The 27,087-nt window shown below is 45.0% G+C and overlaps 1 protein-coding gene across 5 annotated transcripts in view; it reads left to right on the top strand.

Annotated features, from left to right (window-relative positions):
- The window catches only part of GRIA4 (glutamate ionotropic receptor AMPA type subunit 4), a 1,206,498-nt gene that overhangs the window by 822,532 nt on the left and 356,879 nt on the right, over positions 1-27,087 (top strand). For all 5 annotated transcript variants that reach the window (XM_069640740.1, XM_069640738.1, XM_069640737.1 and 2 more), the window contains exon 4: positions 1,390-1,574. In XM_069640740.1, coding sequence (XP_069496841.1) covers positions 1,390-1,574 — 185 coding nt within the window. The remainder of the gene's footprint in view (positions 1-1,389; positions 1,575-27,087) is intronic.

Below are 27,087 nucleotides of genomic sequence, written 5' to 3'. Positions count from 1 at the left end.
TCGAATAGAAATCATGTGTGTCGAGAGAGACATTGTGTAAATGAAGTATCATTTTAGTAGGCAGCTTCATGGGAAAGATTTCTTGTGAAACATAACGCTTTCCATGGTTAAGGGTCGATGTCCTTGCCTAGGCATCTGCATCATTGAAAAATGGTGCTTAACTGGTGGCCGGGCACCCATTAATCAATGGAAAGGTTGTCTTTCAAATTAGCTTAAAAGAACAAGAGAATCGTTTTGGTTTTTAGAGACAAAATATTTGCATTTAGATGTATTGTTTAAAACACAGGTGCAGCATTAATTTTTTTATGCAATAATCAATGTGATGGGGTCTGGACATAGCTGTTTTCAAGAAAGATGAACTTTGCACAAAAACAGGCATTTTGAGTTGAACCCAACTTAACAGTTCACTGATGGATGAAAGCATTATAATTCTGGTGCAATACATACTGGATGTACTGATTTTAAGTTGCATGTGATCATTTTCCTTCATAATGGCATGTAATGAGCAAGGGCCTTTCCAACGTATTTCTTTCATGACACACACCTTATTTCCATGGCTTGGGAGCATCTGAAGTAGTGTGGCATTGTACTTTAAGCTTAGATTGTTCAGTGGAATAGAAACAGATGCCAATATCATTGGGCCTCATTACGACCCTGGCGGTCCGGAAATAACGGTGGCGGTAAACCCGCCGCCACCGTTGTTTCCGGACCGCCTGATCCCGACCCCTGCAGGCGGGAGGTGATGTTCCCGCCAGGTCTGACCTGACGGGTTGAACACCTCCCGCATGCAGGCGGACGAGGAAACACCGGCAGCATTACGAGATGCTGCCGGTGTTTCCATGATCCCGATTCCCATTGAGTCCCATAGGACTCAATGGGAATGGGGATTTACACCATTCCGCCTCCGTGATTCCCGGAAAACCGGGGTTGTAATGCCCCGGTAATTCCGGGAATCACGGAGGCGGAATGGTAATACGAGTCCGGCGGTAACCAGGTGGTTTTACCGCCGCGGTTACCGCCGGATTCGTAATGAGGCACATTGTATTTATTGTTCTTCTTAGATCGCCCACAACAGCCTCAGGAAGAATTTCCTTTTCAAAGGCTGTTCAAACATTCGTCTGATATCCCTGCCTCTAACAATTGTTAGGAATACGAAAGGTGCAAATTACAGTTGTTCCTCTTAAGGTTCATAAAAAGTGATCTAGAATGAATGATGATGAAAGGGCATAAACTTGAGATTTTCTTTATGACAACTGCATACAGAAAATAGTGAGTGTTAGCATAGAATGTCCTTCTGTCCTTCACTGACTTATTTCCTACAATTGATTTTCTTCTTAATTCAGCACTCACGTGGCATTGAGAAATATATTGTTGTTCTCTTTTCCTCAGGTTATTCAATACTGCAAGCTATTATGGAAAAAGCAGGACAAAATGGCTGGCAAGTCAGTGCCATATGTGTGGAGAATTTCAATGATGCAAGTTACAGACGGCTCTTAGAAGACTTGGACCGAAGACAAGAAAATAAGTTTGTAATAGACTGTGAAGTAGAGAGACTTCAGAATATTTTAGAACAGGTAACTTTTAATACATGGACGAATGTCATATAGGGCACACCCTGTCTCTAGCAAAGTGTGTGCTAAGAAAATGGTTTCTGCTTGTTTTGATATTGGGTTCAAAGGAACATGGCTGACTTGCCACTTTGCTGAGCTTCCAGGTATGCATACACCTGCATGAAATGTTCATTTATTTAGGCAACCATTACTGCTGGGTTTGTAAAGTTTGAGTACTTAGAAATTCCCAGAAGAGTGCTCTGACCATTCTCGAACAGCTAGCTATTTGATCTGTTTACAAATCTTTACCTTGACCTTACACCGCAAAGGATTTGATAATGACAATTAGCTGAACTTTTTAGGATGGGTCTAGGAAAGGGTGCCACTTATGTCAAACACATTTATACAGAAAAGGGCACTGTAAAATATGCAATTGTCCATATTTCTTTACCTTGTATATGTGAAATGTATGCATTTCATGCAGTATTCACAATGCAATGTTCAGAAGATGGACATACCGTATTTTAACATTGAATGTGAACATAAATGTCATAAATATGTGCATAGCTTCTACGCTTATAGTACTGTATGCATGGATCTCAAGGAAATGAACATGAATTGTCAGAAAGTGTCATGGTCATTGGGCCAAGAACGCAAACATTCAAGTGCCACATGCATAGGGGCCCCGGATGGACACAGTCCTGGCGCCTTTGGCACCAGACTCATGAATAACAATAAGCAAAGACATTTATTTGGGACAAGAATGCTTTTATTTTGGGACATAGCACCTCATTTGGGTGCAAGGTGCATTTAACATGGGAACTTTCATCACTAAAGCAGCCCCACGTGTACTCTAGGGTGTGGCTGCTGCTACTATTGGGTCGCCTTGCACGTGCTGACTGTCTGGGAGTGGCAGGGTGTGGCAGGCAAGCCAGGCCTAGTGGGCGTGCCCACGATCACAGCTATATAAACTGCTCCGATCCCTGAGGCAGACGCTTCGCGTAATTCTGCACTTCCATGTAGTGTAACGCTCATCGCCGCCTGGGACTAAACTTACCTTTTGGAAATCCTGCTTACAGTTTTCATACTTAGCAAATGGGGAACCTGCTCTCACCTGTGCGCATCTTTGTTGATCCTGACATCTGCTCCAAAGCTTCCGGAACGCTGACATCTTCTTCTTGACACCGCAGTTCATCTTCAAGGCTCCCGGAATGCTGACATCTTCATCCTGGCACCGCAGGTCATCTTCGAATCTTCTGGGATGCTGAAATCTTCATCTTGGTACCGCAACACGACGCGCTTCGCCAGCGACAGCAGCACCTGCAAGGAAAAACGAAAGGCAAGGTTAGACACTTAAAAGACATTCAGTTCAAGGTTGCGCTACCACCGAATCTCGCTCTTTGCCTCAAACCATCACTCACCTGTTGTCGGACATTGCGGTTTCAACCATCTTCTTGCTGGCCGTGTTCTTCGCCCCCACAGCTGCTTTTTAACGGCATTTCCACCTATTGGGAAGAAAACAGGGGAGAAAACGTTATTCCGAATTAACAGCAATATTGAAAGTAATAATACCCAGACAGAAAACGGGAAGAGACAAAGAGAAAACGGAAAGGGGAAGAGACAAGAAGAGAAGCTTAGTCGCAGCTGGACTGGACTATTACTTACCAGGGATCAGTGAAGGAACTAGATCCCATAGACAAGCGCCCCTGCCAGAAGTAGCAGGACGGAGAGCTTACCATCAGTAATTAACAGGAGCAGTGTCACCAATTACCGCCGCTCACAACTTATCCGCAGAGGGAAATATCGGAAGGGGGTGATCTGAATCCTGGGAAGGCTGCAACCATGCCCCAGCCTCCCTTAGTTTATAACCTATTTTTATTTACCTATTCAAACTGAAGGTCTCCAATGACATGAGGGAGGGAGTAACAACTCAGAGAAAGGAAGCCCTGACGAGGATCGAGTGAAGGTGAGCCAGAGCACAGGATTCAGAGAGTGGAAATGAAGAGGAGGCGAGATAAAGAAACAGGGCAGGGTTCAGCAACAGAAAAAGAGAGAGAAATATATGTGGAGGTTAGTGAAATAAAGGGGAAAACTGCAAATACAAGAAAGTTAAACAGAGTTAGGAGGAAGGCAGAACGAAGTAGCAAAGTATGACTATAAAAGATAAGAGAATGACTACAAAAGAGTGGTGAAAGTAAAACACAACATGCAAAAAGAGAAAAAAGATCAGGGAAGGTATCAAAGAATATGATAGGATAAGAAAAAAGAACAAAAAAGGAAAGAAAAAACAGAATGAAAGAAAGAATATTAATGAGACCAAGAGCAGGATAAGAGCACTGGAGACAGTAGCCAACGCTGCATAGAGGTGGAGGGAAGATGATATCCATATGTAGATGGACAAGGAGCTGAAAGCAAAAGGTGATCGATAAGGAGAGCAGTGAAGACCGTAAGGACTCGGCTGAGAAGTGTGGAGCAAAACTGAAAGTGCAGTCAGAGATGTTCAAACAGTTGATGCCTCACCAAAAGATGGTTTTACTGCAACAACATCTCAAAGCGTGCACTACATTTAGACAACTAACATAAACATGTGACGATGAAATATTCACTCCTGTTTTAATATTGTTATTTACGTTGTTGCCTACTTATGACTCTTAAACGTGTCACTAAAACTTTAAATTCCAATGATTTGATGATGTTGGGGAGGGACTGCAGTGTGGGGTTGTGGGATGGAAGCAAGTCATTGGGGCTTCAGGCTGGGCGCCATTTTGACTAGAAACTGCCCTGTGTGCACCCCTCACATGGAATGAACGGAGGTAGGGCTGTTACATGTATTATTGGATCTGTAGGGTGATGGGTATGGCATTAGATCCACACTAAAGCTGGGTCCTGATGGGGATCATGCTGTTATAACGAAAGTAATCTTCTGATAACGGACGGTGGGAAGAGTGGCGGGGCACCTTGTAGGTGGGAGGATAGCTCAGTGGCAACGCGCTCGTCTTGAAAGTTTGACCCCTTGGGTCCACGCTAAGAAACCTCGGGGTATTAAGCGCCTTATAAAAATAAAATTATAATTAATTAAGGGAACGCGGCTAGAAAAGTGGTCATCGGATTCTAAAAACACATAGGCCAGGGAGTCTGTGCTAGAGCTTATTCAAAAATTCGAGAAGCAGATAATAGCGCCTGCCACGTGCTAGTGTGTTCCAGTGTGGTGCATGGGGTGTATTGCACAATGTCTACCTTCTCCTGGATGGGACTTTACAAGGGACAGCTGCTGTTATTTAAAATGACACTTGTTATTCATGAAACACTTGAGAGCAGCATGTACTGTGATTAAACCTTAAACCCAAGGTCACTGCAGAGCATGATTTCGCGCCATGGCGTGCTCACGCCCTGGTGTGCACCACGGATTACTATTCTTTTTCCAGGATAAAATGCATCGATTTTGCCCAAGGTTGCCGAGTGCCTTCCTCCGCTTTCTACGTCAACGTGTCGGTCCTCGTGTGGCACGATTTAACGTGACCGCAGAGATCAGTGACTGGCACAAGGCCACGAGGCATCGGTGTGCACGAGGAGCACTGGCTGAACAATCTGTTTATCTGCCGAGGATGGGTTGTCAGGGGTGGAGTGGCTCTGTTCAGTAGGGGCATAAAAACCGAGTAATGGCTGGGAAAGAACGCTCTGTAAAATTGTTAGATAATAGCTCGAGTGCTAGATGGCATTTACTTCATCTGCAATACCTCAAGTATAAAGAATTCCCGTGCATGTGAAGCCGCCATGTGCCCTGCGAGTGGGCGAGGGAAGACGGCAGTGAACGGCCGCCATCTAGTGGCCGCAAAGCATGTGTTCCAGCATGCCTGGAAAAGAAATGACCTGGGCGGGAAAACATGGCCTGATGTTCTCCCTTCACATATCGATAATACTCGCTGTTTAGTGTGTTAAAATGCATTTGTTGCCGTATATAAACATATATGCATACATACCCAATGACAACATTAGTTGAGTAATGTTGCTGTTGCAGGGAAACAAATACAAAATATGCAAGTGTGCAGTCGTGGGCCCTCCAGGGCCTACGCACTGTTCATGACATCACACATTGTGCTTATTGACCAACCTTTTTTGGCTTTGTTTTGTAAAACTGCACATAAGCAGTTTGGTAGACTACTGTTTGGCCTGTGCCCTGTAGCAACTTTGGGTGGGTCCTTGTCACCTGTGATGCCAGGTGAGCTACACAACAGAGCTGAAAACGCTACATACCCTGTGGTTAGGGGCTTGCCCCATTGTGTAGTCATTGTTGAGTAAGTTAAGTGTATCTTGCAGTATATTGCACGAGCAGAATGATTCATCCAGCTAAACCTGGGATTTCCATTGCTAAGTTTGGCTCTCTGTCTGGATTGGTCCACCATGATGGGTCATACCTAAGTAAAGTGAATTGACCTTCACTTCAGCGCATCCCGAATAGCAGGAGAAAAAACACGAGCCTTTTGAAAGAGCGTTACCTCCAATTATTTGCACATGCTTAACTCCTGCTTGACTATTTTTTTTATTGAAAAATGTAGTTGAAATAAATCAACTTTTTTTTTCCAATTACACATACATTTCCAAAATTACAAAATTATTAAATACAAGCCAAAATTAATATCAACAATATTTACAATATTAAAAATAAGGTCTTTAAACATAATAACAGCGGACACATGATTTGAAAAGAGGCAGTCTGAATGAACATTCTTAATGAAATTATCCTAATCATGTAAAAGGAAATTGGTGACTAAAAATGAACATCCAATCCATTATTCATTTTTAAATAATTAATTATCACATAAACGAAGGGCATTAAGAAAATTCACTAATGCAATGAGTAGGCTCATGTTAGTAGAATTCCTGCTTGACTATATCTAAGAGCACAACCACTGATGAGCATCCAGCCACCCAGGCCTTTGTATCAGCTGGTAACCAACTCTTCAGGTGCAACACTGGTCAAATCTGGGATAACAGAGCTGCCATTGCTGGAGTTCAATTTTGAAACACACCATGAACGTGTGCATTTCCCCACAATAATTCTGGGAATTCTTCAAAGTCCAAACAAATGGTTTCCTTATGCAACCTAAAGGGTACATTGGAAAAGATGTAGGAGAGCTTAGAGAGGACACTCACTCTCACAATGATGGTCCTTCCCCCACAAACTACTATGAATTGTGGCTAGCCTATGGCACTTGTCACTCCCATTCTGCTCTGCCAAACAGAAGGCAATAAAAGCTCACAGAGCAGTGACCGACACCGCGGAAGGCGGATTTAGCCACTGTTGTGTATGGTATAAGCCAAAACACTTATGATATTCGTTTCCAAATTACTTCAATCTAGCTGTATGAATAACTATATTTCGACTGTGATTGTGTTTATGTGGGGTTTGAATTTAAAAAAATGCATTTCTCTTGGTTTTTAGTATCAGTGCAGAAAAAATATGTTAGAAAGTCCTACGGTGCAAACGGTTTTATTTCAAATTTGAACACATTCCAGTTTCCATACATTTGTGAATGAACATAGAAATACATGATTGTGAGACAGCACTGGAGTCCTGTTTCCTGGTAGCACCCTGCACCAGCTTTTGAGCAGCTGCCATCTTCCTCCATGGCACTGGATATTTGGAGATTAACAATGGCATGCAATTGTCTCGGGCACCAATGAAAAAGTGGCCTACAGTTGCAAAATGGCATTCATTTATTTTGTGACCGACTGTTTGAGCAGTTCGCTCGGGGGAGGCTTTTGATCAAATGTGATGCAAATTGTGCATTTTAAAGAATATTTATTCTATAACACTGGTCAAAACTACTAGCAGCATGGAGAAGTAACGTATTACTTATTACACAAAAGTGGCCCACTTTCACCAAAAACCAATCCCTCACTAGTTTTTTTGTGTTTTTGGTTCGAGCATCGCCCTATTGCCATATAGGCCAGACTGAGCCTGGATATGTGCACAAACTACTCTCAGGTACTGCATTAAGGTCTTATTTTATCTACATAAGACTCTCTTTAAATTTTACCACAGAAATGTGTTTCAAATCAAGGACCACCTCAATACACCTTTGGCTGACTAACACTCTGATACAGCCCTCTCTAACCTTTATCTCTCTATCTCTAACACTCTTGATGTCTTTTCCCCTTACAAGAGGATCCACTTGAAGCCCACTTCCAAGTGCAACTCTTGGTACGATTCCGACCTTGTCACCCGTAAACGCAAGTGTACGACTGCTGAGAGGAAGTGGAGGGCATCAGGCACAGTCTCCGACAAACTGCAAATCAAAGGGGGGTCTGGGAGTCTCTCTACCAGCACGAACACAGCCCATTGACCTGTTCTTGGGTGGATGGCCCCTGGGAGGGTCTCAGCCAAGTCTTTAGCTCACTGTCCCCTTTACAGATGAGAAATATCCCTGCATATCAGTCTTTGTCCTGCCCAGGGGCAGTCCAGCACCGAAATGCTAGGCAATTCTTCTCTGAACAAGAGTACCAACCGCAACCCCAGACACGTGTTTCGGCCTAGTCGGGCAAAATAGCCTGCCGACTGCTCCAAAGGCAGTACAGGCTCTCTGTCCTCTCTAAGAAGAGAGCCAACATCCAAGCCCACGTCTTAGTGGCATCAAACAACTCGGTCACACTTTTCAAAATCTGCAAGGAGCTAGCCAATACTACTGGAGTCTCTACCTCTCATGTTCCCTCCCAGGCCGTGACTTCTCATTTCATGACTAAAACGCAGGACATTCTGTCCACTCTCTATTCCTCTACCTCCTCTTCCTCCTCCTCTGCCACCCCTAGCCCGTCTTCGGCTGCTTCCCCTCCTCCTTTCTCCTCCTTTCCCCAGTTCATCCCTGACGATGTTTCTAGACAAGTCCGAACTATGAATGTCTCATCAAAGCAGGTTCTCCCCTGGTCATCAAGGACCACATCGATACCCTAGTTACAGCCTTGGCCAACTTCTGCAATCGCTCCTTTGCCACTGGAACCTTTCCCACTCCCTTAAGCACTGACTTGTGTACCCGCTTCTTAAGAAGCCCTCTGCCGATCCTTCCTCTCCGGCTATTGCCCGAGCTCCATCACTCCTTTCCGGAGCAAACTCCTGGAAAAGCTGGCCATCACCCAGCTTAATCTGCATACTGAATATGTTGGTTGTCTCCACAACCAACAGTCTGACTTCGGAGCTGCCAGAAGCACGGAAACAGCTCTCCTGAACACCTGTGAAGACTTGCTCTCTAATCTCGACTCTAATCTTCCTTCTGTCCTCATTCCCCTCGATCTATCCTCTGCTTTTACACGGTCAATCATGCCATCCTGCTCAGTCGCCTCCATGACAACCTGGGTATCACTGGTCAGGCCCTGTCCTGGTTGACCTCCTTTCTCACTGACCAACCCTCCCAGGTCCAACTGGGGTCTTTCCTCTCTTCTATCCTTCTCTCTACTTGTGGTATTCCCCAGGGGTCTAACCTTTCTTCCTGGTTATTCAACCACTACCGGCACCTCTGGGCCACTGCATCGCTACATTCTGTTCTAACTTTCAGTGTTATGCAGATAACACCCAGCTCTCCTTCAGACTCTGCTTAACCACCTCTGCTCCTTCTCTCATACCAGAATGTCTGGCCGCAATTCAGGAATGGTTAGCTGCCAAAGATCTCTGCCTTAATGGGAGTAAGACCGAGATCCTCCTCATCAAGACACCTGCTCCCTCCTTTCCTCTCTCTCCCTGGCTGCCCACCATGGACCCTCTTCCTGCCCCTTCCTGTGAGGCTAATAACCTTGGTTTCATCTTCGACTCCACACTCTCCTTCTCTCCTCACATCTCAGACATCTCTAAGAAGTCACACTACCAGCTGCACCTCCTCAGAGGTATTCTGCATTTTCTCACTTTCCACCAGAAGCTCAGTATCTCAAGAGCCTGGTCCTATCCAGGCAGGACTGCTGCAAAAGCTTCTTTCTAAATCTACCTTTCTCTACTCTTCGACCTTTACAACTAATCCAGAACAGGACTGCGAGACGTGTCCTTGGCCTCAAGCCGGGGGATCGTATCTCTCCAGCTCTGAAATCTCTGCACTGACTCCCTGTGACTGCAAGGATCAAATTCAAGACCCTTTGCATCATCCACAAAGCTTTCTGGGGCCTGGGAACGCACTACCTCCAACTTTCTCTTCTTGAACATGTTCCTTCTCGAGCTCATCCACCTCCAATTTTCTGTGGGTCAGATGCTTTTCCAAGCAGAGAATGAGGGGCAGATCTCATGCCACGGCTGGGGCCTCCCTCTGGAACAGCCTCCCTGCCTCTCTCAAACTTGAGCAGAACCACCTCCGGTTCCGAAAGCAACCGAAGATCTTCATTTTCACTTTGGATTTCTCTCTTCCTCTCCCGTGCTAATGTCCCTGATAGTTGTGCGCACTGGTCACCTGGCCACCCCTGAACTCGGGCCAAGACTCCTGCATGTCCAGTTGCCCTTGCACTGCCTCTGGGCTCCCACAGCTATTAAGGGTCTGTATATGTACAGTCCCTTCTCTTTGTACTTAAGAGCCACCCTCTGGCAGCGCTTATTGAGTCAGCTGCACTTCTTCTGCTGGAAACCAGCCCTTCTCTTTACATGGGCCTGAGGATATCAGTCAAATAATCTAAAATAATGTCTTTGCAAAAAAACAAAGAAAATCTTTCACTTCGGACAATACATTGATTTATAGTATAATGTCTTATCCAAATAGCATGAGTCAGCGAAAACACATACATATTATAATGATACTAATGTTCTATTTCATCTAGTGCTTTGAGCTGGATTACAACAGTTTCCAAGTGCTGACACAAAAAGTGGTATCATGAACAAATATATGAACCATAAAAAACACAAAGGGGAGAATTGGTCCTCTCTGGATTCAAACCTGCGACTAAAGGTTCCGGAAAGACCCCTGGAGCGAGTATGCTTCGAGCTGTCGTAGTTACTATGCAGAGGTTCCATGTGTTAAAATCGCAGCAAAAAATGGCCACGGACACAAAATATAGTGGCGAAAAGGCTGCGGTTATGCCGCTGCAATCCATGTAAAGGATGCTGGGGACACCCCCGAAACCCCCGTACCTATTATACCATTTAAGGTGAGTGGGGGACACCCCTGCAAACCCTGCTCCCCTTAAATGGTATAATGGGGTACTCCTTTACCGGGTCAAACCACTGCATTTTTGCCAGAATTTTTTGTACAGGCAACATTTTTGCCTCTATTTTATCACTGCATACCTATGCAGAGCTAACATGGAAGGCGCAACATGTGTTTTCAAGCAAGAGAAGGGCAGTTACTAAATGCAGATATTGTTATCGAGCGGTGAACCTATTCAAAAGCAAGGCTGGCTGATAGGAGAAAAGGCTCTGTGTAGTTAGTTGCCAACTTTGCAAACATATATTTGAGCTGATGAATCACCTCCAGCAAGTGCAGTGAAATCGAGAAGCGTCCTACTGTTTTAGAGAAAGCAGGAGAGGATCTTTGTACTGTTTCCCAAACGGTCCTGTCGGCAGCCAGTGTTTATCTGCTGGGCCACCCTACTGGGACTGTGGCGCTATGGTTAAAGAGCAACCCGCATTCCCGCACAAAGGAGTACAATGAAGGCTGAGCTCCCAGCCCCAGAGACGTTGGTTTCCATGACTCCTGCTATTTTCACTCCGTGTCTCCATGAACTAGCTCAATTTGCATGTCAGCAGAGCATTAAACAAGACCGAACCATTAACAAAGATTACAGTTTTATGTAAGAACTCATCTGATCCGCATATCTAGATTAACCTACGACCCACATTGTGACGGCACCCCAGTGCAATGTTTTGCCAATTCAAGTCAGGGTGTGTCTGGGCACGCTGCTCGTTTGAATTATGTTATCAGGTGAGCCCGCCATCCCCTAGGCTGGGGAGTATATGTACCCAACCAGCTTCTTTTCAAACACTCGGATTCTTTTTATTCAGTCCAATTTCGCTTCTTATGGAAGTGAAATACCTTGTCCTGGATAACAAACAAAAGTATTTCCTCTTCTACAATAGGTGTAACACTTGAGGCCTTTTCAACGTCTCTATGACTTGACCTGGTTTAACATGTTTAAGGACTGTTGTGTCATTTTTGATAGTCGTCATAAGAATGGCAAACTCCCTTACTGTCTCTTTATTGGTGCGCAGTGGAGATGTGGTCTCAAGAACTGCACACAGTAGTCTAGACACAGTTGCGTCACAGCCACATTTCCTCTGCAAGACACACCAATGTGTAGATACGTCACTGTCCATGCAGGAAAGTAGGCTCATGACATCCCCCTAGGCTTCTGCAGTGCAAAAGCTCTACTATTCACAGTGTTAACACAAAGTGGCCCATTCATGGAATTTTCAGTGCAGAAAATAGGGTACTTGCGTGCGCAATTGCGCACAAATCCCCCTTAATTGATTCATGGAATCGAATGTGCTGTACTTTTCCTGGACGTGCGTGGAATTTGCGCTGGCTCGGCACGTCTGTGTGAGACGTCAAGGGCCTTGCGTGAGACTCCAAGCAGAGCATAGGCGTGGCTTGCGCAGAGGTCTGGGAAGGGGCGGAACACGAAAAATTGGGTTAATCTTGCGAAAAAGTGGGCATTCCAAAGGACAAACTTCAGGCAGTCCCTTGCGCACCCACAATTGCACAGCACAAGACGTATTCATGGATTTTATCGCGCAACGTCTCGGCTTCGGAAATAGCCACACAAGTCCTTCATACGATCCACCATTCGAAGGCAGGCATAAGTACAGTTTTGCATAGGATTTTCAGTGTGCAGGTGGGCTCCCATCTCGGATTTCAGGGTGCTTGTACTCAATCGGGGTTCCGATGTAACTCAGGGATGCGGGTAAGCAGTCTAATGGGATGCAGGAACGTTTTACGTGGGTTTCGCAATCAGATTTCCCGAGTTATTGCCAAGTTACGATTTTTAAACGCATGTTGTCGGGGTGCTGGATACAGTTATGGGGTACCCCGCATAGGGTCCCCGAGTTGCAGGCCTGCTTATGGGGAACCCCACACACTGTTTGAAGGGTATGTGTATTCGCGCCTGGGGGAGCGCACAAAGGTAGCTGATCTGGCAGTTTTCTGCTTTGTGTGTGGGGTTGTAGGGGGCGTTTTGGCCGCGACTTGCAAAGACAGTTACTTTGCGCTGTCAATTCCATGAATATCCATTGCGTACATTTTTCTTTCTGAGTACAGGCTCGCAGAGATTCCTTCTTGGCGTGTGGCCCTTGCACGATTTCTGCACGGAATTCCATGAATCGGATGTGTAAAGGAAACATAACTCTAAATTTATTTAGCTGTGGTTGTGCTAATGACTTATCCCTGCAAAAGGTGGTGGGGACTGCATAAAACAGCAAAGCACAACTGGAAACAGGAGCATTCAGGATAAATATACGGTTAGCCAGAAATTACAGAGTGGGTACTGCAATACATTTTTACTTTAAACTCATCATAGATATATTAAAAAAAGTGCATGCTGGTATTTTTTGCTCCGACCTGGATGAACCCTTTCAGTGCTACAGGGTGCAAATATATGTCTCACTTTACCTAGGAAATAATTTAAGTCCCGACACTCAAAGAGATGGGGTGAAGCCCGCCATGTAGCAACCAAACCGTGTGTCTTACTGCAACTCTGGCAAGGCATGACACATAACCTGACCTGCCTGCTACACATACACTCCTATCATCATGAATGAGTTAGTTGTCAACCTTCTCGTTAATTAATGTTAAGCAATGTTTCACTGTTGCTTTCTTTAAAACCACGCCACAGTGTAATATGCAATTCAGTTGGATAACTGACTTTGTCTCAAAAATGTGAGCCATGAATAATAATAATATTTTGTGTGGTTTTATAGTGCCTCATCCCGGACTCATCCAGCTTCTCAGAGGTGTAAAGACAGTTGTTATTATTACCCAATGTAATGGTAATCGATTCATCCAGCACAGGAGGATAAGTCATTCCTGCCTCAGGGTTGTAATCTACGAAGTGAAGGCTGCCTTCATGCCAGAGACTGGCACTTTACCCTCAGGGCATAGCTTATTGCATCCCACGTGTGTAATCAATACAAACGGTGCACGGCACTGTGTTCAATTATTGAGATGCTACTCAAAGGTGCAAACATTCTTTGACTGGTTAATTAGTTTCAGTTTATTGACCCTAAGGGATACAAATAAAAATGTATTTATGTCGAATCATACACAGGCTTCACACATCCAGACTTGCCCCAACGAGGCGGCCAAGGAGTGCAACCTCGACTCCTGCCAGCAAAACCTCAAGCCCAGGCCCTGTGTTCACAACACTAATACACTATGGAAACGAAGCCTATTTCACAAGTGGCACAATAGCTATTTAAATCAATCCTGGGTACTGGCACTATTCCATGCGATTGTTCCATTGCGTCATATCAACAGCAGTGACATCAGGATTGTTGACATGTGTGAAGGCACTGCTCACGTCACCTGACTTGTTCACTTCTACTCGGAAGAAGTCCGGATGTATATCATTGAGCAACAAGAGGCACTATACAATAAGGGATACAAATGTTCTGTAATTGAAGCTACTAAGCCCTGACAGGGTATATTAAAAAAATCTATTGAACCTTTTAATTCGCACCACATGCCAAACAGAAGAGAGGAAAGAGAAGCGGAGCTGGTGCCTCCCTCCTCGACCCCTTTGCAGCTGGCCCAAATGATCAATAACTCTATGGAGCATACAGGCAGGAAACAGGGCACCTGGGCAAATATTCCCATTGGAAATGTTTGGCAAACCTGGTTGAAAAAATAGGGGCAGTGTCTCCCTAACCATTGCACTAATCTGCTAATATTGAGCCTAAGCGGTAACACAAGGGGCAACTCTCACTTGACTATTTGATCATATGGAAAGTCTAAGCCTCATCATGCTGCAGGAAACCTGGCTGACGGTCCCATTAGTGACACATGAGGCGGAAAAGTGCCCCAGAGGCCGCCCAGAGTGGGGTTTGGTCTTAGGTGTAAAGAAAACTCTGGAGTTGGTCGAGGTCTGCCCCTCCTCCCCGAGCATTCTGATGGGAAAAATGGCCACACGCCCTGCTGACCCTGGGGAGCATGCTCGTGCAATACTTTTCATTGTGATCTATGCTCCACCTTACGCCGGCACTGTGTCTACACTACTGAAAGATATGGAGAGGATCTTGTGCTAGCTGATATTTGAGTGTCCAATAAAATTATGCAGGGACTTCAATGCCATAATACCACTCTATGACCTTTCCTCAGAGGGCAAAATCATTGATAATGGTCCAAGTACCACCAAAGACCATAAATGGAGATCGCACCAGTGGAGGTGTAAATGGACTTCCTTATTATCTAAACACGGAGTCAAAGTAATTAATGGTGCTTGTCTTTCTGAGACCGCACCCAAATACACCCGAGTGGGACATGGAGGAAGTAGCATTTTGGACTATATGTTTGTCACCAATTCTCCAGCATTGGTGATGGACTTGTGTGTATACTCGTGTGTGGAGAGTGAACATTTTCCAAAAGTGGCACAACTGGGCATACAGGCAAGGGGGCACCCCTGAGACCGACAGGTAACTTAAGCCTTAATAGGGGTCGGAATCATATTTTGTGGAATGACCGCAACATGAACAGAGCCATCCTGACTACGTGAAAGGATTTAGGTACCTACATCAGTGCAGAGGAGGGGAATCCCACGCTGGGATACACTCATTTGAGAAGGTCTTGACCCTCATCCGGGAATGCTCTCTCACCACCATAAACATTGCAGGGAGAGAGACTTCCGGCCCTGGGAATACTGATCACCATCCCTATCATAGAAACATCTGGAACAGAAAGAAAGCATTGAGAGGAGAACTGCGGGCCTTAGCTAAGTAAGAAGTCTCACCAGACGCACACACTGTGGGGTAAAGGTCTCAAAACTCACAGTATGTAAAGAACTGTCTTCAGTGGCGAGAGTTAGTGCTGGCCTCCCTCTCTAGAGATACACAAACTTTCTGGTTGATAGTAAACGACAAAGACCATAAGCCAGTATTGTTGAATGGAGTCTCAGAGCAGGGCTGGGCACGGCACATCCACCAGGTCCTCTACTGTACGCCCAGGACTGACTGCAGCAGGAGGGCATTCAAGCGGCCATGGTCCTATGCCCTGGGCCTGAAGGACATTCAGGGAATCATTGGAACAACCAAACCACCAGGGTACCGGGCCCAGATGGCACCTGCAGCTCTCTGATGAAGGCGGATCCTGAACTCTGTGCACACACCCTGCACCGCCTCTTCAAATGTATTCAGACAACACAGTCGATCCCTAGGTCATGGCGGGACAGAATAATTGTGCCTATATTAAAGAAGGGTAGGCAAGACAATCCGAACAATTATCATTTGCTCACCATGCTGGATGTGCCTGCCAAGAATTTTGCACGGGTCCTATTGAAAGAACGAGAGGACTAGGCGGAAATATTCGGCATTATTCCACTCAATCAAACTGGCTTTTGAAAAGAAATCAAACACTGCCATCAACGTTCTAACCCTTACTACAATAATTCAGCAAGCAAGAAGTAGAAAGCTCTCGGTATACACAGCATTCATTGATTTCAGTACCTCCTTTGATACAGTTGACCGCACAAAGCTCTTGCAGAAACAGACTAAAAATAACATCCCACAGGGACTACTCAGATTGATCACATCACTCTATTCTGAGACTAGAGTAAGGATTAGACCGGACCAGCAGGGTGGTACCTCAGCCTGGATAGAGATGAATGAGGGCCTAACACAAGGCTGCACGCTGGCTCCTATCCTCTTTAACCTATACCTGGCTGATCTGGAAAAGACCTTGGGCAACGCCCGCCATACCCCCTAAACTAGGAGTCTTCCCAGTATAATGGTTGGGATATGCTGACAACCTTGTAATATTAGACCTAACTCCCGGTGGTCTGCAAGTCACACTATCGAACCTGATGTCATACGCCATTGAAAATTCTCTAGTAACAATCATCTCAAAATCAAAAATAATGATATTCTATACAGGGAGGAAGAGAAGAAAAACTCGAGCATAGGAAATAGATGGAAAAGAGCTGAAGGTGGTTCCCTCTTAGGTTCCCTCTTATAAATACCTGGGTATATACTTGAACTCTAGAATGAACAGTTTGGCACATCTTGAACACATCAGCCTGAAGTCCAATGCGTCTATGGGGGGCATACGCTCCTTTGCACAAAGAGGATGATTATCGACAGGATCCATGATCAATCTCTACCAGACCAAAGTATTGTCTCGGTTCCTATACAGAGCAGAAGTCTGGTCACTCTCCAGCCTAGAGGATCTGGCCAGACTGGAGAGATGCATGTTAAGAGCCCTGTTGAGTGTTCCCCAACGCACTCCAATAGAGATGATATTGTTAGAATGTAGTTAATGCCCATCCAAAGCAGAGTCATCTTAGGCTGCCTGACCACACTTTGGAAATTGGTCAGTGCACCAGCCGCCACTCTCTTGCGGCAGATATTTGAGGCCTATTGTGCTAGAACCACCTTGCTGGCAACCAGCAGCATGGGAAACCTCTGCATTCTGGCCAACAAATGGCTGCTGCTCAGACCGGAAAAGCTGATCAAAAAACCTTTCCTGACTTTTCAGAAGGGAATGAAATAGATCCTGGTCACCTACCACCATGAACAAGCTGTGGTCAACCTCAGCACAAAACATCTTGCCACAAAATATGTGATTCATACTCTGCTCAACCAGGGCAGACACACATACATTGAACAATTTGTGGGTAATTGTTTAATTTGGGACTATCTAAGAATCAAATTCAACATGGTGGTAACCACAGAGATTGAAAGTGCCTGGCGCGGTCCCTTGATGTCTCCTGGGACTGTCGATTATGTGGGGAGAGGGTTTTGGAAACGCAGAGACATCTGTTATGTCTATGCAAATCCCTGCACAAGTTAAGGCTGGGTGTGATTCGATCTGCTGGTCTAATGGTCACCCTTTCTGAGAATGTCTTGTGGCAGGATTTTATGACTTTAAATAATCATGCCTGCATCACTCACTTTAGCCTGCTCTCGAGAGAAATAGTGAAAGTTTTTAACATTTTATCATGAAATGCACAGCTTAATTTGTGGGGGTGGTTGCCGGTGGCCAACACCAGCACTCTTTTTTGGGCACCGGGACTCATGCGGGGCCAGCACACATGCAATTGCTTTATTTGTTCTTCCACTTCGCTTTGCTTCGATTATAAATCATTGGGATTTGTCATTCTGATCTCGATCTCTCTCGTGCTTGCAGGTTGCAGGCCCTGGCTGGCTGGGCCTGGGAGGGGCCAGCAATAGCAATGAACAACAACCTGTTACAAACAACAGCCAATGAAAACTACCATTCTGTTACCATGCAGTATTTGATGCATTCTGTATAGTAACACAGAATGTGCAGTTTTCATTGGCTGTTCTTCTGAGCCAGTGAAATTACATGGTGACGTGTTGTTGTTGCCACAGGAGGCAGCACGGCGCCACCTTCTTTTCACAAGTTACTGTGAAGTGAAGGTGTTGAGGCGTGGCGTCGTCGGTCCTGACTTGTGAGAGAGAGAGCCTGCCCTGCGTGGTGCTGCCTAGTTGCTTCCTGGTGCCCCTCCTCCTGCTTTTTCATTTGTGCGGGTGCCAGTGTGCGCATCCACCCCCCCACACCTCCCCACCCTGAGGCCCCGACAGGAGACCAAGTCCCAGGCGGCAAAGCAGGTAAGTCACTTGTTGCGTGCGGTGCAGCCTGAGCCTGTCACAGTCAAGTGATCAGGCAAGGTCCAGGACGGGGCCCGGGTGGCGGCATGGTCCCCTGGTGGTGTCCTGACTGCCCAGGAGTCAGGACCCCCCAGGGGCCTGTCCGCGCCCGGGCTTCTGTCTGTGTGCCCTGTGTGCAGTGTGCTGCTGACTGCAGTCAGTGCCAGGCCCAGGCCAATTTCTGTGACAAGGGGCTGCCGCAGACTGAGTCGGATGACTCTGCCGCAGGTGGCAGGGGCCGTGGATTGTGCCCAAAAGTATGTTTTTTACTTTTTTCTTTGAAAACCTGACCTTCTGTTGGGCCGGTGGCTGGGGCCCTGCCCCACGGAAGGTAGGTTTTAAAAGAAATAACTTATTTTGAGTGGCGGCTGTGGACCATCACTTCAAAAGTGATTGGCCCCAGCCGTCCAAAATATACGTTTTTTCTTCTAAAATCTTTTCTTCCGTGGGGCTGCTGCACACGCACCTATTTTTGTCATCAACAGGCTCAGCATGGCGGTGACGGCCCCACGGAAGGTAGCCTACGTGAATGAGGCAAGGCAGGACAACGCCCAGGACCGGGTGGGACACGGGCGGCAGCTTGGTCCCACTAGTCTGTCACAAAAGGAATGAAATGTTGTTTGCAACTTTGGCCACTTTTTCATTGGTGCCAAGCCTGACTCAAGACAATTGTATGCCCCAGTCCGACCCTGGATAGCATTCATCTAAGTGAAACATGAACTGTGAATGTGTGCCTGGGTGTTTCTGTTCTTCCTTTTAATGTTATCGGCCTCATTAGTTCACAGATGAGCTTCAGCGAGGGGACCCGGTCCGGAACGGTATTGGGCCAGAACCGAACCGGCTGCACTTCGCGAGAAAAGCCCATGCAAAGACAAACTTCTGAAATGCCATTTCAGGCAAAGATACACACATGGAAACTAGACGGGGATAAACATGGGCATGTGCCCACTAATCTGTCGTCATAAATAAAAGCACTAGTTGAGTATACGTGTATAATTCTCAACCGTCTTTTGCTGTCATTTTTTTACATAATTCCAGCACATGTTTTCTATCCTGATGTGTGCTTTATACACCAGATGTGGCCCCTTAACCTGGGTACAATACGCTCTGAGCATGTGCTCCGAATAAGAGCACATGCAATCCTCAGTTAGGAATTCTCAGGTAGAGGTGGGTGTCTGTTACACCCCGCAGTTTAGTGAAGTATGTCAAGAACATGTCAGTGGGAACGAGATATCCGAATATGCATTCTCCTCTGGCTCCTGATTATTAGGTGACAAAACATATTTAGTTTTTTAATGTGTTAAGGTGGAAAGAGGCCATAAAGCAGAAGTAGCACAGGCTGTTGATTTCACAACAATGTCTTGCAGAAATGACTTTTTCCAAGTTATACAACACCATGCTCATGCTTGAAGGAAGGGTGAAGGGGATGAATTTATGAGATGTGATGACTGATAAGGGCTTGAGAGTAAATTGATTACACAAAACACCTGGATGAGGTGACTGAGGAACGGGCTGAGGGGAGGGTGCTCTTCCTGGGGTAACCGATTACCAATACTTGGTGTACTTTAACAGACTGTCAGATGGGGCAGAAGGGGTAGAGACAAATACAGTGCAACAGTGACTGAAACAGAATGCTTTTTTATTTATTTGCATTTTTAAAGCGCTCACACAGCCCGGGGGGCATTGAGGCCCAGTTACAGGAGGAGCATGTCTTAGTTGCGTATTTATAACACGCTTAATACCCAGAGGTTTCTATGCGAGGAGTCGGGGGATCGTCTTGCTTCCAATCAAGCACATTGCTGCTTAGCTATCCTGAGTCCCGGGACAATGATTGCAACGCAGCTCCACTAAGAGCCATTTGTGAAACAGGGCAGTGGGAGGGGGTGGGCCGGGCGGTGGGGGGTCATTCTACAAAATTGACAAATAAGATAACATCCACAGGTTTACAACAATTTTATCAAATGCATTATCACTTCGAGGACAGCAAGTATGGTCCAGACGTCTAACAAGTGTGGTATAGAACTTAGAAGTGTGTTCAAATGCACTCTTTTGCCTCTGGGTTTGCCAGAATGCTGGAGCCATTACACCTACCATAACAAGTATTTTCCAACTTTAAAGCATTATACTTTTTCAACCTTTGTGTGCCCTTCCCCATCCATCCCACTACTAGCCTGTGCCAGCAATTGCTGCAGCGCCAAACATGTGACATGGAGCAGCAGCAGTGTGATGGGCTGGTGGTGGGGCGATCTAGGTAGGTCTAGCACTGAACTGGTGCGGCCGGCGCACCCGCACTGAGGGCGGTGCCACGTCCGGCATTATGGGGCCAATATTTTTTGGGCACTGGCACTTATTTTTTTACAAATTAAGCACTGATGAAATGTGTGATTTTAGAAATTAACCTATGAGACGGATTGTATGTAAGATTGTTATTTCCTTTTGATATCTGTTGTGTAAAGTTGAATAAACTATACCACAATAAAACATTATTTATTTGCATCCAAAGCACTGTACATAAGAAAAACGGTACATCAGTAATGATTAACCAGGTTGAAAAATTGAAAGTAATACACAACCAGGTAACTGAAAAGAAATTAAGCTTTGTTCACAGATGTAGAAGCAGAATTCAACCAGTGTTCCTTTAGACATGTTTAAATAATGCTGAAGAAGGGCCCTGTCACATATTGAAAGGGAAAACATTCAATTTTTTAGAAGCTATTAACTAAAAGTAACAGAAGTTGGCACAAAGGGGACATCAGACAGAAAGCAACACTTGAAATGAAGAACATAATTGTCTTGTAGCATGACATATAGAAATATCAGAGAGATAAGGTGGAACAAGAACATCAATGCATTTAAAAATAATGCATAAGATATAAGACGCAAACTTAGTTATAATTGGAAGCCAAAAAGAATGAGCAACATGAAGTGAAACATGAGAAGATAAAGTTAACTGAAAAAGATCTGAACTGCAGAATGAAGAATAGACTGGGGAGGAAACTATTCATAATTCTCTAAAACCACACAAAGAGAGCAACAATAATGTAAAAGAGAACAAACCGTATAAATAAGCTTAGTAAAGGAAAACATAAATTAGTGAGGAATTTTCCTAAAATGATGCAACTGTGGATGAAAAAAAAACGAATTACAGCCAGGATTTATTCTTGGCAAGAAAAAGAAAATATAACAATAAAACCAAGTATACGTGCAGAAAAGGCAATAGCTAAAAGAAGAGAAAAAGAGGATCAACAGATAAAGATGAAGCAGTTTAAAAGCATCTTTGTATCTCTGTATTGTAGGATTTAAACGTAAATAATGAAGAGCCTTCCAAGATTTAATGGATGATAAAAATTCATGAAAGATGGAAATTAGAAAATCTGTCTATCATCATCATAGAAATGAGCTTGAAAGACTAGAATAAAATTAGCAATCAACTGGGAATTGTGTATAAGGTAAACCAAAGACCACCAAGTGCTGAGCAATAAAGAATTCCATTAGACAAACAACGAGTTTCAAAAATGGAACCTTCATAGGAAACAGAAAAATATTGATATTGGAAATAGGAAGATAACTATGAAAGAATGAGGAATATTAATTGAGGATAAAGAAGTGAAAACATAGAATGAGAGGCAGCATCAAATGATAGACAGTATCAAACGCTGCAGACAAATCCAAAAGTATGAGAATAAAGGTAAGCTTGTGATGAAGTAAAAGCAAAATGAAATTAGATACTGCAAGAAGAGCAGTTTCTGTAGAATGTCCTGAAAGGAAACATGTTTGTGTCAGGGAGTATAGCATAAATTAAGACAATAAGGCGGTTTTAAATGGACAATTCTATTCAATAAATGTAATGGGCAATTGTATTCAATAAATTAGATAAGTATGCTAAATGCAATATGGGGGATATATAGACTAGAAAAATCAAGACCAGGGTATTGTTTTAACAGAATGTCATGTTTAAGATTAGTAGGAGACCTTACAGAAGAAGAGAAACAATGCACAAAGTCACTGATTGGGAGAAAAGAAGAAATTCAGATGTTATCACAGGACCAGGCACACGATCAAGAGATGCAGAGTGGGATTTTCATGAGCAATTAAATGTTGTACATCCTGTTCTTTTATACAAGAATACGAAGCAAGGGAGTGATTACTAGAACAGGAGAAAGATGAAACAGACACATTGCTACTACAAGGAAAAGAAGATCGAATGCTCTGCATTTTAGATAAGACAAATCTTCAGAACAAAAAAATAGGTGAAAGATATGGACGAGGAAGAGGAGGAGCAAGTACCTTGTCAAGAGTAGAAAAGGGCCATGCAAGGAAAAAGCTTAAGAAGAAATATGAGAGTCATAGTAATTAAGTTTATCTTTATTAATTGATAATGTATAAGAAAATTAAAAGAAAAATTAGGTGTGCATTTAATTTCATGCAAAAGCTGTTTGGCATTCTGAAGATATGACCAAAGGTCTCTTACTAATTTAGAGATGCAAGGATAAGAAGGTTTAAATGTTGACAAAAAAGTAGTAGGAGTGTCAAAGGAGGATTGAATTGAGGTACACATGGCTACACAAATGGACTCAACATTGAGAGCATGCAAATCCTCAGAAGAAGTTATAATGGATGAAATTGAAACAGTCAGCATGGTAACAGATGGAGTGGAGAAGATCACAACAGGTCCAGGAAGTAAAAAATGAAAACTACGAAGCATATAACATTATAGTGAAAAAGATGTGAAAACTAAAAATGTATCAGCTCAATATGCACAATAGTCAATGATGATTCTAGATCTAATTTATCAGCATATGCAAAGGTGGCACTTTAGATCTCAGTTTTCTATGTGCAGGATTTGCATATTAAGTAAAAGTGATGAATAATGCAGAGCTCAGATTTGAATCATATTAAGGGAAATGAATATCGAAATCTGCAGTAATAAAAACGGATCAAGAACATTGAAACACAAGATACATAAAGGTCAAATTCTTCATAAAAGTTCATAATTGACCCATGTGGTTGATATATAATTCCTACGCCCAGTAAACAAGTTGAGAAAAAAATGCAAACATTGTATTCAAAGAATGAAACACTATGCAGAGAAACATATAATGGACAGGAATTCAATTCAACTGATACAGAATCCTGATGCCTCACCATAACGTGATGATCTTGGGCTATGAACAAAGCAGGACTTGGTTGTAATAATAACTGCTTGTGTATGGGTGTCAAAAGGAGGAATTCAAGTTTCAGTAATTCATAAACATGACAATTTAGGAGGAAAAAACATCAACAAACAAATTTGATTTATTGAAAAAAGATATAGGGATCACAAATACTAAATTAAAATATGATGGTATTTCTATTTCTTTTTTGGAATTGTTTCAAAATCTAGAGCACTTCTAACAAAGTGTTGTACATTTTAGGAAGATGGTACAGACCTAGTAATGGATGCAAATGAATATGTCCACCAATGAGAAGAATCAGTTTAAAAGAGTAGAGATAAGGTGAGATTAAAGACGACTGCAAAAAAGATGAATACGGACAATCAGTGTGCGAAGGAGCATTAGCTTCTCTACTAAACTGTTTACAAATGTGTTTAAGCCAAGATACATGAACTGGAATGTCAAAGTACACATCTGGACAAACAGCAAAAATGAAAAAAGACAATAGCAACATCGTCAAGCAGCTGGCTGCCACATATTACACAATAGAGGAACAAGTTACTTTCTTACCTGGTAACGTTCTTTCAATGGGATGGTCCGACGACGTATTCCATATCTATGACAGGTAATGTCCACAGCTGTGCTGCTTCGGAAAATCTTTGGTGTCTGCGTCCTGTGTCGATGATGTCGATGCGCCGTTTCCGAGGACCTCATCCGACGGCCACGTCACCCGATGCGATAAGTAGGACGCACGACGCCCATAGCCTCAGTTATAGTTTTTTCCCCCAGAACGTGTGCCACCAGTTTTCTGCCAGTCAGACACACAAGGCCTTGCGGAACGCAAGCTGCAATCGCAAAAGAAATTCTGCAGCGGGGAAGGTAGGGAGGGAGCGATATGGAATACGTTGTCGGACCATCCCATCGAAAGAACGTTACCAGGTAAGAAAGTAACTTGTTCTTCGAGGGGATTGGGTCCTCCGACGTATTCCATATCTATGACAGACTCCCAAAGCAGTACCAAGCAAGGAGGTGGGAAAAGAATTTAGAACACAAATTTAGCATGCCCAATCAAATTGCGGAATATAGGACTGCCTTTACCAAAGGCCAGGTCCTGCCCTCTGACTGATGGAATCGAGGGAGTAGTGACGTACAAAAGTGTGTACTGAAGCCCAGGTGGCTGCATCACAGATGTGACAAATAGGAACACCCCTCTGCAGGGCAGCAGACGCAGCCACTCCCCTGGTAGAATGGGCTGCAAGCCAGCCGGAGGGTCCTTACCCGCAAAGCGGTAACACTCGGAGATAGCTAAAATAATCCAAAGAGACAAAGTCTGTTTCGTCACAGCTTGTTCCAAAAGCTTTCCAGCGTAACCAATGAAAGGTTGATCGTCCACTCTGACCCGGGACATGCGCGAAATATAAAAGCTCAACGCTCTCCTAGGATCAAGCCTATGGAGCCTCTCCTCTTCCTTACCAGGATGTGGAGGAGGATAGAACGCTGGAAGAACAACCTTCTGGCTCAAATGAAATTCCGAAACCACTTTCGGAAGAAAAGAAGGACGAACTCTAAGGACAACCCTCTCCTTATGAAACACAGTGAAGGGTGGCTTAACTGAAAGTGCCTGTAACTCACTCACTCTGCGAGCGGAAGTAACCGCAACCAAAAACGCAGTTTTAAGAGTTAGCAGTCTCAAAGGGCAAGAATGTAAAGGCTCAAACGGAGCACCCATAAGAAACTTAAGAACAAGGTTCAAATCCCAACCGAGCGCCAGAAAAGGTGACGGAGGGAACACATTAGTGAGCCCTTTCAAAAACTGAGCAATTAAAGGAATCTTAAAATAGGAACACTCTTCAGACAAGCGCTTAAATATGGACAGCGCCGCCAGGTAACCTTTAATGGTCCCCACTTGAGAGCCCCTGTGGGCCAAAGAAAGCAAAAAAGACAGAACCATGGGAATGTCACATTCAAAAGGATCCACATTCTTAAATCTGCACCAGTCACAGAACTTTCTCCAACGGCAACGGTACAGAGACTTTGTTGCCGGCCGCCTGGCCGAGAGCAACACCTCCATCACGTCTTCAGGGAGGTCCCAATCCTTACACCTCAACCTTTCAGAAGCCAAGCATGAAGGTTGAGGGATCTGACCTCTGGATGGAGAACCTGACCCTCCTCCCGTGAGAGCAGATCATCTCGGTAGGGAAGACGACGTGGAGGGCAGATGGACAAGTCGAGAAGGACCGGGTACCACGTCCTCCGGGCCCACGCCGGAGCAATGAGGATCATCCGGGAACCGAACCTCCGTACCCTCCGCAGTACTTGCGGGATGACGGGGACTGGAGGAAACGCGTAGAGCAGTGGGAATGACCACTCCACCATGAACACATCTCCTAAGGCTCCTTTTGGAGGAAATTCCCACAAGCAAAACCTTTTGCACTTCCAGTTGACACTGGAGGCAAAGAGATCTACTTGAGAGGTCCCCCAAAGGGCGAAGATCTCCAGGATAATCTCCTAAACCAGCTCCCACTCGTGAGAGACCGTCCTCTGCCTGCTCAGAGCGTCCGCCGTCTCGTTGTCGTCTCCGGCCAGATGAACAGCCGAGATCAAAACGTCCTGCTGGATGGCCCAGAACTCGAGCTGCATCGCCTCCCTGCACAGAGGAAGTGACCCTGCCCCCCCTTTTTGTTGAGGTAGTGCATGGCCACCGTGTTGTCCGTTAGAATCAGGACACTCTTTCATCGCACAGTCGGAAGAAAAGCCTTTAGGGCTAGCCTGACGGCCCTCAGCTCCAACAGATTGATATGGAGTCTGGACTCCGACGGAGACCAACGACCGCTGACTGTCAACTCTTTGGCATGAGCTCCCCATCCCGTGAGGGATGCGTCCGTCACGATTGTCACCTCCGGCCGGGGCAGCCAAAATGGGGCCCCCTTCATCAGATTGCCTTCGATGGCCCCCCACAGAAGGTCCTGGGTGACCGAGGGCGGCACCTGAACAGGGTCCGACAGCCTGCCGGAGGACTGAGACCACTGGAGCTTGAGTGCCCACTGCAAAGATCTCATCCGCAGACAAGCCTCTGGCACCAAAAGAATGCAGGATGCCATGAGGCCGAGCAGTCTCAAGAACTCGGACGCTGGGAGATTCTGGGCAAGTTGAAACTTGTGCACCATCTGCTGAATCTGAAGAGCCCTCACCTGGGGAGGAAAACACTGCCCCAGAGATGTGTCGAGCACTGCTATGATGTACTGGAGCCGCTGCGTTGGTGTCAAATGGGACTTCTTTAAATTGAGGGAGAAGCCCAGCTTGTGAAGGGAGTGGCAGGTGACGGACAGATGATCCAGGACTTGCTCGGGAGAGCTCCCCCTGATCAACCAATCTCCCAGGTAGGGGTAGACGTGAATCCCCCCTTTCCTGAGATGCGCTGCCACCACCTCCATGAGCTTGGTGAAAACCCTCAGGGCGGAGGTCAATCCGAATGGCAGGACCCGAAACTGAAAGTGCGAGTCGCCAACCGCGAACCTCAGGTACTTCTTGTGCTTGGGATGGAGCGGCACATGGAAGTAAGCATCCTTGAGGTTGAGAGATACCAACCAGTCCTGAAGTTGAAGGG

Source organism: Ambystoma mexicanum, chromosome 7q (assembly GCF_040938575.1).
Source record: "Ambystoma mexicanum isolate Mex_15411 chromosome 7q, UKY_AmexF1_1, whole genome shotgun sequence".
Classification (NCBI taxonomy): domain Eukaryota; kingdom Metazoa; phylum Chordata; class Amphibia; order Caudata; family Ambystomatidae; genus Ambystoma; species Ambystoma mexicanum.
Note: the sequence above shows the minus strand (reverse complement) of the source record. Positions and strands in the feature narration are given on the sequence as shown.